This window comes from Crassostrea angulata, chromosome 2 (genome assembly GCF_025612915.1).
Source record: "Crassostrea angulata isolate pt1a10 chromosome 2, ASM2561291v2, whole genome shotgun sequence".
NCBI classification, from domain to species: domain Eukaryota; kingdom Metazoa; phylum Mollusca; class Bivalvia; order Ostreida; family Ostreidae; genus Magallana; species Magallana angulata.
The window spans coordinates 46,389,568-46,407,884 of record NC_069112.1 but is presented as its reverse complement, the minus strand read 5'-3'; the positions used below and the strand labels follow the sequence as shown (position 1 = coordinate 46,407,884).

The 18,317-nt window shown below is 31.1% G+C and overlaps 1 protein-coding gene across 2 annotated transcripts; it reads left to right on the top strand.

Moving 5' to 3' along the window:
- The first annotated feature begins 716 nt into the window (after positions 1–716).
- Positions 717–14,807, top strand: LOC128173472 (uncharacterized). 2 transcript variants are annotated; one of them, XM_052839168.1, is made up of 16 exons: positions 717–788; positions 3,586–3,625; positions 4,063–4,148; positions 4,234–4,324; positions 8,757–8,821; positions 8,944–9,037; positions 9,232–9,293; positions 9,399–9,498; positions 9,697–9,722; positions 9,884–9,968; positions 10,869–10,921; positions 11,242–11,365; positions 11,473–11,694; positions 11,784–11,872; positions 12,002–12,336; positions 13,432–14,807. In XM_052839168.1, exons 2-16 carry the CDS (start codon positions 3,589–3,591, stop codon positions 14,456–14,458), a joined length of 2,496 nt encoding a protein of 831 aa, XP_052695128.1. In that variant the 5' UTR covers positions 717–788; positions 3,586–3,588; the 3' UTR covers positions 14,459–14,807. The 2 variants fall into 2 exon arrangements, with proteins under 2 accessions (XP_052695128.1, XP_052695127.1); XM_052839167.1 differs by having other exon boundaries at positions 9,697–9,746.
- Positions 14,808–18,317: the final 3,510 nt, after the last annotated feature.

The following is an 18,317-nucleotide window of genomic DNA, read 5'->3' as shown; positions in this document are numbered from 1 at the left end:
AAATAGCTTCACCTATTATCGAAAACTAGATACTGATTTAATAATGGTGTCCGTAACAAATGACTTGTCATAAATTTGGGAAACGCTCTGTAAAATGTCAGTTGATATTTTAAAACCTTATCTGTTCAAGCAAAATGCAATGTATCTCAGTGTAAATAGAGTACATGTATAGTGTTATTAATGAAAAGATCTGTTTATATTGGGTGTGCTCATACTCGATTGAATTAAAAAAAAAGATAATGTAAAAAAAAAAAAACAACAACAGAAGTCTAGATACATATACATGTAACTTAATATATGTATTCTTTTCGTGTTTAAGTTAAAAATAACATATTTACTACTTCTTGGGTTCAATCCAGCGACCACAAAATAAAAAAGACCGCGTTACCACCAGGCCACGCAACTTATACTATTAAAGGACTTTTTTTTCAATATATATCGCTATATACATGGTTATACTAGAAAAGACACTAATTAAAATACATGTTTTATTTTCAGTACAAATACCATGCTAAACTAAAACTAATTCAATGTAAACGTGTACTACAATACCTGTGGAACATAATTTTTAATCGGATTTCTTTTGTTAAGAGTGGTTCAAATAGTCCAATATTATTATTTTTTATCGTAAACTGTTTTTCTTTATCCATAACAAAACCTGAGTTTAGTTACTTGCAATTATTCTTTCCACTGAGTATTTCACTACTTCTGTTTTAGAATTTAGAAAAAAGTGTACATAGTTATAGAAAAAAGATTACGTCGAGAACGAGAAGAATTCAGAACGAAAGGTAAAAATGGTTTATGTAATTATTTATTTGTTAACAGATTAACTGACGAAGGATGAAAGATTATATCTAGTTCAATATGAAGCATGGTACAAATAATAGTCAACCATCGCAGTTGGAACAGTGTAGACATAATGTCAATCTTAATTTTACTTAATTTTCATTTGACAGTCACTTTGGAAACAATTTGTAACGTGACAATCTGATACGACTCTTCTGTTGACATTTTATTGAAAAAGTACTGAAAAATTATGACCGACAAAAATGTTGTTCGATAAAATAGATTTTGAGAATACAATTCAGTATTTTATGATTTATTTCAAGGTTAATTTAATACTGCATTGAATTCATTACCAAAATAATGAAATATCGCATCTTTGGTGGTATGTTTGTTATTGATTTTATATAACAAAGTTTAGGATATTTATAGCCAAACCATTAAATGACAAATGACATTCGGTATTGTAATAACATACTGTATCGCAAGCTTGGTTTTATCACTGGTCTATAAAAGTTGTGTACAAATATCTTTATCTTAAAGATAAAAAAAAACAACGAGGCATAAATTATACATGTATTTGAATGACAATTACATTGGTTTAATCTTGTAACCTTGGATTCTATCAATTGTCTGTTGTAAAGAAGGTAATTTTTCTTTTTAAGATAAACATTTCCAACCAAAAAATGTGCGTGTAGATTTTTATTCCATGACATCGAAGTAAATTAAAACAAAAAGTAAAGTATTTAGATTTTATATGCAGATACATGCTAAACCAATGAATAAATACATAACAATATCTTTCAAATTGTCAATCATGAATGCATTTTTACATAATTGTTATTCTTACCAATGTTGTAGAGCAGTTTCCCATAAAGTAGTTGCAAGATATAAAATCATATGCACAACTATGTGCTCTGAATTTGTAAATGAGAAATGTTCGAGATTTTTTAAATTAATTTTAAAGTCAGTCTATCTGTTTGTGCAATTATGTTCAGGCAAGACCCGTTTAAGAAAATCTTTAGAAGAACTGATATATTGTTCAGATCTTTCTTTAAGTATTTATCATCTGCAAGTAGATTAAAAAACCATCTATGAAATAATTTTATCAAAGTGGACAAGAAATATATTTTCTTCAGGCAGATTTGATTAGATGTAATCATTAGTTATCTCTATTTACAGATGTATTTGTGCGCATATGTTCAAAATTTGAAATCAAATGAATCGTAATTTTATTTCATTCTTGTTCCGTATAAATTCACATTGAATTAAACGAACAAGCAAGTAGCATCTTTCACCGGAAAAGGGGACCGCAGACCCTTCCAAAAAACAAGCAAAATATATAAAAAAAACTTCCGAAACTCGTGAAAATACTAAATCGTGGAGGGGTGTGAGTCGCAGGATACCTGATCACTATTCATTTCCTAATTTTCTATTCAGTTTTTATTTGTAAACTTAAGAAAGTCGAGGGGGGGGGGGGGCTCCTCTCTCTGAAGCTACGTGCCAGACGAAATTGTAAATACTCGAGAGCTATAATCAAAATATCTTATATACATGTATGTATCAGAAACGATTAATTTCTTTTTAACTGTAATATTTGTCAGGTTTTTTATTGGACTGATATTGCATGCAGAATGTGTACTGTGTAATAAAATTGATAACTGCAATAGGGGTTTTGTTCCTAAATTTCCAAGCTACGATCCTGGTGACTTGATTAATTTCTAATTATATGCTGTCGATCTGGATACATTTTGTAAAAATTTCTAATTTTTCATAGATAAAGACAATCTCTGTAAACTTAACGTGAGAATATAAGTACATCATAAAAAATATCACTACAATATGGTGGATTTTTATGTGAAATTTAAGTAACTATGAATAATAGATTTATTTGCTAGATATCAATGATTGATAACTTGATTAACAAACTTTGATTTAAAATATGACTCTACATGTATACAATTATTTTTTTTTTTGCACATCACTTATTTTGAAATGAGGAAAATGTCAATCGAGTAATTTAACAAATACGAAGAGGATAAAATGCAAATCTGTATACTTTTTTTTTTCAGGAATCCTTTTTTTTTGAGACTGTAAATGTGCGTTGAAATATCAGACTAAAGAAGATCTATTTACCTTAAAGAGGCATGGTCATGAATTTGGTCAAAAGTATTTTTCCGATTTTGATGTTTACTATGCTTTATTTAGGCATTTATAATATTCAACCAAAATTTAAGTGTCAGTAATCGAGATGTAAGCGCGATACAGGTTCACAATTCTTTTTTTTTGTAACCAAAGTATCTGTTAACATTTTATATTTTATAACAAAGTTCCGAGTTTACACATAAAATGTGACAAACGCGAAGAACTGTTATTTTTTACGTTCAAAACGAATTAGCAGATAGAAAAAAATCAGCTTGAAGAAAACATTTTAGCAGTTTATCGACCACTGTAAACAAAAATATGGCAGGAGTCTTGCTGCTTACATACATGATGTAACATAGAGTTATAAATTCTGTATATTGCTTTTAACTCTACGACTGACATTCAAATTGTCATAGATTTTTTAGTAGAAATGCATTACAAAGCATTCTAAGCAATACAAGTAAAAAAATAAAATTTGACAAAACTGTGACCATGCCCCTTTAAACTAAGAAAATGGAATTCTTTATGCATAGTTACACATGGAATATGTTTCTTAATATTCAATTTAAACTTTAAAAAAAACAAATTGGTTAGAATATTCTGGATTGATACACATGAACAGCATATGAAAAACAATCTTGTCAATTCTTCTTCCAGAGAATGGACCAATTAAAAAAATTTGGCTTTATGATAAAAGGTATGTTTAGATGTAAGATCATTAGATATATTTTGTTATTAATTTAAAAATAGAGAATATGTTTGTAACCAAAAAAGTGTATACAATTTCCATAGAAGAAGTTGCATGGCCATTATCCTGAATTTTGTATGTGGATTATTAATAGTTTTTGGCTACAACTTTTGTTCATATACAGTTAATTGAAGATTAGGAGATAGAAAGTGCCGTTAGTTTTAATTATGCAATATGTCACATATTACATATTTTGATACTTGAATTTAAAGTATGATAATTATTATAATTTTTATAAATGTTATTTTGAATATATAATAACTTTAAATTTTAACGTAATGAGAAACAGAGTTGACAAATAATTTTGTGAATGGATGAGACGTAGTTCACATTGATATACGCTTAACTAAGCAATGGTTTCTTTAGGTCTTTCTTTTATTTCTCAGAAGCCGTTGGCCTTCTGCAATTATCAAGAACACAAAGCGCTCCATCAGTTGTTGGACGAGTGGAGGAAGACCATGAAAAGAAAAAGGTAAAGTTCAAAAACTAAAAAAAAAAAAAACAATACAACTTGATTTTCAAATAATATTATGTTAAGTTTAAATGAATAATTGCAGAAATATCTACACCAAGAACATTCATCATCATGTGGAGATTTGATTTTAATGTCCAGAGGAATTCCAAAGGATTGTTTAGAATCTAGCAAAGGTAACACGACCGAAGAACATAAATAAAACAGTTTTCCTCAATTCTTCTTCCAAATGTTTACAATGACTACTGTAACCAATCTTAACTTAAGTTTTTAATATTAATCACAATTGTATAGTCTTAATGAAACAGTTCTTTTGAAACTTATCCATTAATCAGAAATGACAATTTTAATACCAAATTTTTTTTTAAATTTTAAATGCCTCATTCTTAAGTCTTCTGGTCTCCGGATCATGAAGCAATTTCAGAATTAAGTCAAAATATCAACCAGTCATAAAATAATGGTTTATCATAAATTAAAGATGGAAATTTGTAATTGACACACCATTATATCGAGACACTTTAAATAGTATTTCAATTTTGTCAGTGTTTTCAATCAAGAGACATTAAGACAGTTTACAATTTTTGACCTAAGGACGTTGTTTACTCAGGGTTTGAGTTCTCAAATCCGGATAGTTAAAAAGTTCAATTTCATGAGTAAAATTTGTTTTAAATACAAAATGTATTTATAAAACGAATAATTATTAACATAACAATCGATATTTGTACTAAATTATGGAATTAGGCTCTGATAAAGTTTGACTTTTAGCAAAACAGAGGAAATTCGGACTAAATTTTTCAAATTTTATTTTCTACTGAAATATTTTTGTTAGTACTATAATATTTAAAGTTTAGATTTTATTTGTTAGTCAACATAAATTTGCATATTTTCTGTTGGTTTTATCTTGCTTTTTCGTTTGAATAATTGTATGGCACACACTACAAAAATATTGAAAAATGCTTAAAAACGATAAAAGACACCATATCTCAAAATTTTGATCATTGACCTTATATAAATTTTATGCCAGCAGAGAAAGGTCAATATACTTAGTTTAGTACTATAAATGTTTTAGCATTATCATCATTAAGATTTTTGTTATATTGAATCAAAAATGTGTAGTAATTTGAAAACTTATAGAGGAAATTCGGACTGGAAGATCTATAAAAATTGTGAATGAAAACTTAATGCTTTGTGTCTATTTATTGTCACTGCCATTCATAAACTGTATTTCATTTGTTGAAGAGTTAAGCAATTTGTATTATTTTCACAATTAAGAAAATCTCAATCATAGTGTAAAATTTTTATGGATTTTTCTTAAATTTTCAAAAAATATTCAATGGTCATTAACTCAAAAAGTAGGTCATTGACCTACTTTTTTGAAAGTGAAGAATAACACTACCATGTAAGGTCTATAACACACAATAGTTGTTTTTTCATTATCATCAGTGGAATTTTTTTTCATTCTGAGTAAACGTCATCCTTAAGTTAACGTTTGCTTTTTGATCCCGGCGCCAGAGTCCCTGTTTCTATTGATATTTGTCGGTCGTCCTGTGGCTTGCATCGTGCGTTTACAATTCTACATTTTAATTTTTTTTAAACTGTAAGGCCATTTATTACCATTTTGGGTTTGAAACATCTCTTTGATAAAAAGAAACTAAAATGTGTGACTTTACCATCCCGGCGCTCGTGGCTGGAGCAATAAATATAAAAAAAACATGCATTGTTATGATGTACATGGCCCTTTTACTTCATTGGAAAATTCATGGCCCCTGGGTCCGGCGTTCTAGCCCTAGGCCGGGGCAATGTAATAAATATATATTAAATCTTAAAATTCTCCTCTATTCCCATAAACATCAGATAAAACTGAATTCCTAATTATGAAGTCTATGAAGCCCTCCACTAAAATTGTGAAATTCATAACCCCTTGGTCAGGGGTTCAGATTCGAAGGTGGGACAAATATGACTATATTGTGAAAATGTATTTCATCTTTAAAAATCTACTCCCATATATATTTCAGAAAATCCATGTAGCCTTTATCCTTAAATTTATAACCTTTAGGTGAGAAGTTCAGGCCTTTTAGGTTGGACCAATTTGGCAACATTGTGAAAATTATTAAATTTAAATATTTGCTTCTGTACATTTATTGTTGTTCAATATAACAGATTTGAGAATAACTAAATTCATGAAGATGTCCATAAAACCCTCTTCAAATATGGGCAATTCATGTCACCTTGTTCAGGGGGTCAGGGCTTAGGACGGGGACAGTATTGTCATAAAGTGAAAATGGATTAAATCTTATAAATTATAAATCCACTCCCGTATATATTACAGAAAAACTAAATGCATATTTATAAGCCTTGTGAAATTAATGGACTCGAGTAAGGGGGAAATTTGATAATATAATGAAAAAATTGAAAATGTAAACTGAAGGCATGAATCTGATAATCACGAAGCCTTCCACCGAAATCATTGCCCATGTGTCTGGGGTTCAGGGACTGAGGCGGGGATAATATTAACATATTGTGAAAAGATATTAAATCGTTAAGCTGTTGCTCTTCATCCAGGGTAGGGGAAATAAGTGTTTGCATAGTTATGATATTCATGAAACCCTCAACCTAAATTTTGAAATACACAACCCCTGGATCAGGGGTTCAGAATCTTTAAACAGATCTATTATGTCCTTATAGTACAAATGTATTGAATTTTATCAGTTTTTCCTCTGTACTTTCACATTGTGTGAGAAAACTTCATACATTGTTTTCATGTGCATAAAATGATGATTATAATGTAAAAAAAGACCTTCTGACAGGTCATGCTAAGCTTCTGGTTATCAGGCGACCGTAATGTTTTGTTGGCATCCTCTTGTTTTTGGGGGGATGAAACACATGTCAGGTTGTTAAGCTGATTTCTTATTTAAAAGAAATAAAAAATGATGTGCCATTCTTTTATCTATAATTTTCTTTAAACAGGTTTAAGTAAACAAATGAAACTAGTTTATTCAATACTTAAAATGTCAATTTAATCTAAGAGTTCGGTTTTTATATACGTAGGCTTTAACATGAAACTAAACATAAAAAGATTGCCAACTTTTTACTATAAAACTTGTATACTTCTCATCCCCACCTTATAAAATAATACCGAAGTTGTGATAATATGAATATCAAACGCACTGAAAACGTTCTGCTCACTTTAATTCAAAGTTGACATAAATTCATTTAAACAGTTGGTCGCCATATCAGTTTCAATCGCTCCTCAACTGTCACAAGTTACATACTAGTATATAGGCCGAGAAAATTACAGCCGATGGCTTTCCGATCGAGGCATTTAGGTTGCATGGACTTTTAAATAATAGAACTAAACAATGTTGTAATATTTTTGTAAAATTGAATCTAGAAAACTAGAATCAATACAAAAAAGATGGTTTAGTCGTAAAGAGTATCCGTCATATTTTGCATAGACAGTGATATGCTGTCTTATTTCACATGTACATCGAACACGTGTGTTGTTTATACTGAGATCATAACGTCTGCAGCTAATTTTAAACACGACTTCACTACATCCAAAACAGTAGATAAGTGAAAATTCTTACATAGTGCAATTCCCTCCATTTCTTACGGAAACTAATAGTTAATTCATAGCTATTGGACTGAAATCTACACGCCTCGTTTATTGATTGGTCGAAACCTACAGTGACCTAGAAATATCACAGACTGCACGAAATAATCATAATGATGTAAGACTCAGATTTCCAAAGAAGACGATTTTGCTGTTTCTTTTAGCTAATGTGCTGGTGTACATTAACAGTGTTTTAGTGAATTTTACTTATTGTTACAATAGATTTATTTGTTTGTTAAAATAAAATTAAATATAACCAGTGAAATGCTTTCTTTGATGATTCATCCGGGGTTTACATATAGCGATCATTGCAGAAAAAATTACATAACCCGCTAACACGGGTTAACCCTCATATCCTGCATGGATCACCAAAGGAATCAATTTAATGTTTAAGTAAATCCAAGAATTATAAACAAGGTAACGTTGAGTGTATAAATGTCTAAAAAAAACACTCTGTTTAATAAAGTCCATGCTGTCACTGCACGATCTGTTACAGCCTTGGTTTGCGCATGTGCTATATTATACCAGTAAGAAACAGGAGAACATCCTACAATGGTCAGGGATTTCGATATATGTGTACTCAAATTTTAGTCTGTTTTGTTTTGTCTTTCATTGAGCTTTCCTTACTAGTGCTGTTTTTGTCATACTATTTTTATTCAACGCACCTTTTTTTCAAAGCTTTCCGTCCAATGTAGCGGGTAAATGAAATGCCTGTATAGGGCAAATCATAGATAGTGTTATCGACCTTATATAGGGAGTGTGTAGCAATTAGTAGAACAATAAAAATCGGCGTAAAAATATTAAAAAAAAAGTTATATGGCGGTAGTCTGTATAAAAGGGAAATAAATGTGTTTAGGAACTCATGTCAGCTTTAGAATCAAGTATTTATTTTCATTGAGTATGTAAATATACTCTTAAAAATCTATGTTAATTGAGTTTGTGTTTTACAATGTAAGAAAAATGCGATTTTACACCAAGTTAATTTTTATTTCAAGGTGCTCGAAAGCTGTTTAAAAAAATCAGAAGTCAAACTGGAGTTTTTTCACCTGAAGAAAAAGTGGTAGGTTATTAAAACCAAATATCCTTTGATATTTTCATTTAACAATGTTTAAATTTGTTGATGTCTTTTAGGAAGACAACATTTTTTAAATGGGGTTTTTAAATTGTGGTATATATTTTTAGAATTTTGAAAAACGTAAACAATCATTAAAAAATGATTCAAATCCAAATGTCTCAAAAACAGATGATCCAGAAGAATCGGTTGAAACAACAAAAGGTAAATCATTTAAGAGAGTTTATCTAATTCTTGTTTAACCCTCATTTAACCTGATTTAATTTGAAATTAAATTGAATGTATATATTTTTCTAATTATTTATTTAATACTCTTTCAGATATCTGAAAACTGTATTTATCGAATTGTTATGTGTAAAAGAAATTTGGAAATTTAAATTGGTTTAGTATATTTGCAGGTTCAAGAATGTCTTCACTTTTTAGTTCTCGAACTGGGGTTTATTCAATATGTAAAAGTGAGGTATGTAGAATAAATGTTGTTAGCATTTTGATTTTCATGTATGAAATGAAATCATTTTTGATTTCATCAAACTAAAAATGTTTATACTTAAAATTATTGTTTCAGAGTTTTGAAAAACGTAAACAATCACGGTTTATGCGTTTGAAATCAAAGGTTTCCGTAGGCGAATGTTCAGAAGGATCATTTGAATTTGAAACAGAAACCGGTAAAAACATTTAACATTTTTTTCATCGAAAATGTTAGTAATTCTTTACAAAAAGTTATTCTTTATAGGTTCAAATGAGTCAACAAGTACTTTTCGATATATTCTCGATCATTTTTTCGATATCAAGTGATAGTATTTGTGCTTTGCATTGTTAAAAGTAAGTGATTTTGATTTTTGGCTGATTTATCCATTTTTTAGGTGTTCCTGAGCTGACATTTTTCACGGTAAAAACCAATGACAATGATTCGGTTTGTTACCTATATCTGTCCTTATTAATTGAGAATTGATATTCACTGAGTTTGGATCTTATATTTTTATTGAAGTTGATCAGTAAATAATCATTTGCACCTATAGAAATGTTTTAATTGAAAGATATTAATTTCAGAGTTATACAAAAAGTGAAGAGGTATCAGAAACTAACCCACCTCCAAAGAATGAATATTCACTGGAATCACTAAAAACAAGACAAGGTAATATCATCATATACTTAATGTATAAACATGTTTTTTTTAAGAATTCATTATAATCAATGTAATAATCAAATTATTTCAATTTCTGAAACAGAAAAACATTAATTTCACGAAGTTCATCGTTCGGACTCTACTTAGTATATCATAATCATTTGTGTTGTTTAAAGAACATTAGTATATCGAAAAGAATTATCGGGAAAATTAGCTCAGGTAGTTATCAACTTATGTCCTTACAAACTGATTTAAACATGAATAAGAAAAAAAAAATCAATCAATCGGTCATAACACTTTTTGTAAATTGAAATAAAAAGTTGTTTTTTTGTGCAAGACTTTTAATAATATTAAGTCGTCACGATTAAAAGAATAATCATACAAAAGAATTGTTTTCACAAATTGCTTTTTATTTGAAAAAAATTTAAAAGGTGTGCCTATCTATGTCTAAATTTGATATCTTATTCAGTTTCATCATATGCCTCCAAATATAAGAGAATGATGGCATAAAGGAAAACTATAAAAAAAAAACCTAGAAACTTTGATGAATGATAAAAAAAATTAAATTAAAAAAAGTATTTTGTAACTTGTTAATAAAGTCATCACAATCCGGAGAAGATAGTAGATAGAAAAAATCATTTTGTAAACTGAAACTACATTTTGCATGTCAATTTGGTAAGTCAATAGACTTAAATTATTTTATCGTTATCTTCGTGGTTCTATCTAATTATCAAATTACAACTGATATCTATGTGATATTTTTTAAACAAGTTATGATGAACTAAAGTTGTTATATTTATAAAACGATATAGAAAGATAAGGAAAGAAAGTTTTAATCAATGAAATACACTGTCTGAAATATGATTGTTTTAAATTCAATAAGATATAAGGTATCAAACCTCTTTTTAGCTGAAGAATTTAAAACTGCTCAAACTAAATTCCATTCCATGGCTGAAAATGTGGTAGGTATAATATAGATTATTTCCATGAATTCTTATTTTTTTTATGTTCGTAGAATTCAAACGAAAAAATAAGATTCAAGAACAATATAAATGAAGATATTCATTTTAACATAATATGAACCTGCAATTCAGATAAGATTGAAGTTATTTTAATTTCTAAACTCACTGCAAAATTAACGTTAAAACCAATACATATTTCTACGGCGTATTCGGTCTTAAAATAATGCTATCTCTACTTCTCAAATAGCTTTAAACGAAGCCACAGATAGTGGTGTCATTTGATGAGAGGATAATCTTGCAAACCTTTCTTATTAATGTAGGAATTATTCTTCGATGAAAGTTTGAAGCAAGTTTTAACTTTTGGAGAATCATTACGTGAAGAGGAGGGAGATCTAGTTAAACATCCAAAAAGCAAAACAGTAGCGGTCACCGAAAGAGACTTGGGTAATTGTGACTTTGTGAGACTTGCTGATTGGAATTCAATTTAATTTAAAGCTTATGGGAAGTTTTAATTGTTGTGTAGTTATTTCTTTTTATTTTGCTTATTTTAGAGAAAGAATCAAGGTCATGTGCACAGTATATTTATTACAACGCCAAATATTTTCAACATTTTTATTATATTTACAATCTGACGAGGGATTGCCATGATCGTAAAGAAGGTTTGAGAAAGACAAATAATCGTGCGAACCTTATGGCTGAGGACATTGTCATAAAAATCGGAATTGTTGGAGAGTCTACTGAAGACAAATTATGCTCATTATTAAAACGAAGAGGTAAAGTGTAAAAAACACATGATGTCGAAATGATGTAGGTGTTAAACGTCCATGCTGTAAATAAATTGCACATTATTGTCTTTAAATAGGAATAAAAGAGACACCATCTCAAAATCAACAAATTTGGAAACAGTCCCCAATTATCTGTTTTCAAGAATCACCAAAATCAACGATAGAGGTATTTTTGCTTTGCAGCAAGACATTTTGTGTAACCGATTTTTGTAATAGTTTTTTTTTTTATTAAAGAACTGAATTTTTTGTTGGTCGTATGTGTTAAATATAAAGATCATTGCATCTGTGGATTTAGATGTTACGCAGGGAGAAAGCTTGCCACAAAATACTCATCATATCTGATCCGAACCACAAGGAAACGGAAAAAATAGAAGACTCCATTTTCATCATTAGAGAAGACAAAGAAGACATTCTAAGAATGATATCTATCTGTTTGGAAGAACAAATTCATTACATACTGCAAGACTGGTTATCGAATATGTCCAAAGAAGATTTTGGAAAACATATACCCTGGATTATTGACGAAATAAAAGATATCCGTAAAGAGATGTTTGATGAAAGCATTTGTCACACAACTGGTTCTGTCAACGAATCAATTGTTCCACCCAACGTGATAAAATATCTTTTCGGGTAAATGTTTATACAGCTATAAGGAGTAAAAATTGTTACATTTTAATTAAAGGGGCATGGTCACGATTTTGGTCAAAAATTATCTTTTTCGATTTTAATGTTTACCATGCTTTAGTAAGGCATTTTTAAAAGCAGCCAAACTTTGCACGGGATGAACCTCTGCCATTCAGTTAACTGAAATGTGACTAAACGGTAACTGAATGGCATAGCTGTGTCATTCAGTCACCTTTCCAGAGCTTTCAGTTAACATTCAGTTGACTGAATGGCAGTGGTTCATCCTATGTTGAGTGTCATTCGATGAGTTATAAGTGAGTTTCAGAGCTTACAATTCTTCGCTATGTAAACAAAGGGTTTGTTTACATTTCGAATGTTGAAGTGAAAATTCCAGTTTTAGACCAAAAATAAATGTCTTAATCGTTAGGAGCTGTTTATTTATGCTTAAAATGAAATAAAAAGATAGACAAACCAGCTTTAAAAAGATTTTTACTGGTTTATTGAACCTATGTAAACAAAAACAGGGCACGAGCCTTGTTTACATGACGAAAAATTGTGAGCCCTGTATCTTGCTTAAAACTCAACGACTGGCACCCAAATTTCATTTGATCATTAGAAATGCATTACTAAAGCATTGCAAATAATAAAAACAGAAAAATGGTATTTGAACAAAATTGTGACCATGCCCCTTCAAAAGACGATTTTGTCTTTCTGATTCCACGTACAATAACTTAAGTGAAACTATTTTCTTTTGTATTAAGCTAAACGAAATTGAATAATGGCTTACTTTATTTCGTAAATTCTTTAAAATTAAATTTCATTTACATGAAGAAAAATGAATAAGTTGGTCAAATTCTTTTTTAGAGTCCTAAACTATTAACCTACATGTATAGATACGTCTTTGAGAAATTGTGTATAAAATTTCAAAATAGATGCACACTTATAATTATAGATTTATTTGTAATCATGTTCACTATGCGCTTAACCTCGTTGATTCATAATTATTTTTCAATCCACAACCCACATGGTCATAATATATAAATCGATCTAAATAAAAGTCAATGTACTGAATAAAATATTGCAATTCAAATTTCTTTACAGAAGGCCTGACGTAAATTCATTTGGAATTTGGAGAAATTCATCATTCAAAGTGTTTGTTAAGAAAACGATTGATGTAAAAGAATTAGAGCATGCACTTAAGAATTTACAGCAACTATTTTTTGAAAACTACAACTTGGAAATTGTAAAAGGAAGATTAGTAGCATTAGAGGCATTAAAGCAGGGTGGTTCTCTTTTACGAAAAGATGGAGAAAGTTTTGTGGGAACTCTTGGTGGGTTTGTCACAAAAAGAGATGATGAGAAAAAGATATATGCGTTGACTTGTAATCATGTATTTCCTAAAGAAGAGCTTCTTGCGTACACGGATAACTGTACTGATAGAGATATCGGTACCTGTGTATTCACAATAAGGGACAGTTCTTGTGATTTTGCAGCTATTGAAATAAATGAGTCTTTTTCAAGTAAATGCGACGTAGCCTTAAGAAGAGAGGACAACAAGGAAATTAGTGCAAAAGTCTATAACGAAAGTTTAGCAACCATAAACTTTGTACATAAAATAGGAGCCACAACAAATGCAACCAAAGGAAGAATTATTAGTTCCGAATATTATAACAAAGCTTTGCCCAAAAACACTTTCCTTGTGAAGGGCACAGGCAAACGTTTTTCCAAACCAGGAGATAGTGGATCGCTGGTTTTATCCATACCAAGGACTGGGCGGCAAAACTTTATTAATGTCTTTGGTATGGTATTCGCCGATAACTTCGAGTTCCGTGAAGATGATAATGATAGTGATAATAATCAGCACCTGGAAAGGAACAAAGACTCGGAAGGTACTCAAAATAGGGATGCAGAAAAGGTAGAAGCAAACGTAGACAAAACAACCAGCTCTAACGCCCCCACCTCTTCTGTCGGAGACGACGATAAAAATAAGGAAATTCTATCTTGTTGTTACCGTATACACCCCGCTTTTGATCTTTTTAAAGAAGAAAGGGGTGTGGATGTGAAATTTAGGGATGACTTGCCAACACCTACGTCTTCACCTGACGATTCGTATGAGGAAACCAATTGATTAGATGCAAGAAATGTTTGGCATTCTCGTGTGTTGATATAGAAGCTGACTTAAAGTGATTTTTTAGGGATTAGAATTACAGAAGTTACTTAGGTAATTGGATAAATTAATTGTTGAGTACAAATCAAACTTAACAACAAGCACTTTTTATAAAATAATTGTGTTTGTTTCACTCATTGAATTTAGCTAAAGCCAAGTGATTTACCCATAGCACATAGACATCATCAAATTTGCCTGTGATATTTTTTTAATAAATTCCTAAATTTTATAGTTGATCTCAATCATGTGCCATTTCTTTTTATATGATATTTTTATGGAATGCATAAATTTAAATAAAATTTAAAGATTTTCTTGATTCTTATTTATAAGATAAAACCTGCATTTTTTTTTTAAAAAAAAAAACCTTCGATACTGACTTTGCGGCGTAAAACAATAATATCAACTTTTGCATAATTTTTATAGCAAATCAAATTGCTGGGAGTTTAGATATTCCAAGTATAAAGCTCTGAAAATCTCATACACTTAAGCTCGGTTATAGAAAAGTCCTTGAGACATAATGATTTCATTCACCATATGCATACGAGTAATTGTAATCTGTATACACATGTATATAATGTGAAATTAATCAGAATCTACACGTTCTCTTATGGTGTCAGGATAGGGCCATTTGCGTTAGCGCAACATCGCGTTCATATAAACGCGTCACCACGCTAACATAACACACCGTCGCACAAACGCAACGTTTAACGACATGCCGTCGCGTTGACACACAAAACGCCGTCGCACTTACGCAGTTTTTCACAACAAGCTATCGTTCTAACACAACTTACCACAACACACCGTTGCGCTTACACACAACATGTCATCGCACTAACGCAATTTTTCATAACACGCCATCGCACTTACTCAAAACATGCAATCGCGCTATCACAACTTTGCACAACACGCTGTCGCGCTAACGCAGCTTTGCATGTTCCACAGTCTAGTAGGATGTCGTGTCGGAAAATGGCAATCAGAAGTTATAGTTCTAATCGTTTTTTACTTATGTCTGTTCGAATAGAAAATTGTATTCTGTGGTCTATTCGCACATCAAATTACCGCAAGGATGCAAAAACCGTTAACTAAAAACCAAAATTAACTTACCTTTTCATAAGAAACAAACAGTGATATATTAAAAATTCTCACATTCTTGAAATGACATTATAATTAGCTAGCCTGGCAAAATGTTAGAAATATATCATATAATGTAATAATAGGATTATTATTCAAAGAACTGGCTTACACACTGTATCCTATATATGGGGCTTCATATTCGAGGAAGATGGTGCCCTGGCAAAGTCCAGTCGACCCTGGAAAGGACCAGTAACAGGACCAGGACCAGGCTAGCCTCCTGAAAACGGGAAATTTAGTATAAAGTATTTGTATTGGGACTAACTAACACCCTGTATCTCCTACTAAAGGCTTCATATTCGGTGAAGATATGGCTCAGGGGCGACTAGTCGATCCTCAAAATAGATTGGGTTTACACGACCAACATCTTCGCTAGTGAATTACAAAACACTATGAATAAAACATTTCATGGTTTCCCCAGGTTATAACTTTATTTCTATTTAATAACATCGTTAATTATGTTCCGATATTTGGTAGTCAACATGTTTTCAAGTTGTATTAATGCCGTAGTGTGTATATAACCCGTTGTTTTATTCGATTAAAATGTGAATATGCAAGGGGCACAACTCAAGTTGCTCGCTAGATAGCGCCACCACATCACTGAGTTTTCTTAATGAAATCCGCCAAGAGTTTATGGGGAGCAAAGTGGACCGAAAACACTTGGCAAGCAAAGATGCACGACCAGTAAAAGGCATAGCAAGCCAGCTGAAAAATGCGAAATGTTCTAAAAAAGTATTTGCAATGGTACTGGCTTACACCCTGTATCAACTTTTTTAGGGCTTCACATTAGATGTAGATGGGACCTCAATCATTTTTATTAAAAAATGTCATAAGTAATGAATATTTAACTATTTTCTCTGTAGTCACTTCAGATTATTTTATGAATCTAATTAAACGCCAATGAAATGAAAGTATTTTGTCGAATATAATACGCACTGGTCTAAATTGCGCACCTGACATATTGGGCCTAAGTTTAGGTAGAAAAAAAGTAATATTGGACTCCAATATTAAATTTAAAAGCGAACTGCTCAATATGAATACCCTCGAAAGCAACATTGTTATAAATTATGTTTAAAAAGTTTTTGCACTGAGGTGATATCAAAAATAAAAAAGAGACAATTAGAGTACGTGTTCACAACAATAGTTTCGATAGTGCCGCAGATGAAGTTAAAAGATAAAAGTGAAACAAATTCCATTATACTTTGTTGTTTAATAACATGAATTGTATATAATATACATAACATCCATGCTTTTATTAGTCCCCTACCGGTTTTCACCGGTAGGGGACTATAGCTTTCCTCTGCGTCCGTCAGTCAGTCTGTCTGTCTGTCCGTCCGTCCGTCCGTCCGTCCGTCCGTCCGTCCGTCTGTCTGTTCGTCCGTCTGTCCGTCCGTCTGTCTGTCCCACTTCAGTTTTCCACATATTTTTTCTTTATGCGTTTGAGGAATAATATGAAATTCGCTGAACAGCTTCAAAATGTCAAACTACAGATCAAGTTTACACTTTTGTATCGTCTGGTTGACATATTTTCGAGAAAATTAAATTTTTATATTCCAATTTTTTAATGTTCTGCTTCGATATTCTGCATAATAGTGCATTGTTTTCACAATTTCTACAAACCGGTAGGGGACGTGTATTGCTTATGCAATACTCTCAGAATGCTTGTTTTTAAATGCCTCACTATCAGGATAATCAAGATTCCACTCTTAATCTAAACTAGTTTTTTATATAATTAGTTAGATTATCCATGCAAATTGTACAAGGTAAGGGTCATTATCCACCTTGATATTGACCTGATTCCAAGTATTTATTTTTTTAGATTAAATCTCGATAAAAGTGAAAAACTGAGTGACCAAAGATTTAGATTGCTGAACAACTTTCAATTAGGATTTAGGAACACTCGACAGTCCTACAATTTTCGAGTTGTATACAGTGTTCAACTGAAATAAAATACATGTATAATTATAGTTCTACCAAAAAGTGAAAGAAAAAGTCAATCCGAACGTTTTTACAAATCTCAATTTTAACCTGAAGACATGATTGGTATTCAATTTATAAACACCTTAAAAATGCATTAGTTTTTGTAGGTTTTGACATTTCAGCTTTAACATGCTACTGATACAATTAAAATTACTTTTAATAAAATTCTCTTTCGAATCTTTAGTTGTGATTCAAGAGGTTTTTTTTCTATCGAAAATGTTGGAATTAGAGTTGATCTTATATATTTTTTAAGAAAAAAATTACATGTTTTGACTAACACAGGGCGAAAAACCATCTTTAAGCAAGTCCTTAAAGGTGGCTTAAAGGTGACTTAAAGGAGCTTAAAGGCTATACAACCTTTAAGCCGCCTTTAAGTCACCTTTAAGCAAGTGCTTATAGGTCCTTAATGTCCAAACTTCTTTAAGCTACCTTTAAGCCACCTTTAAGCCACCTTTAAGCATCTTTAAGTGGCATTTACGCTCTCTTTACACTGCCTTTACACTGTCTTTAAGTGGCCTTTAAGTCAATATTGATCAAGCTGAACAATAAAATCATATATTAAATGCAAAAGCTCTTTTATAGAGATGGGAGGGGGTCATCCGAGTGATAACATAATTTCCAAGGAAGGGGGGGGGGGGGGTGTTCCAGGCGGTTTTAATCGTCGCTCCATTAAACACAGATCGCTATCATCAGCACCGCTCTGATGGAC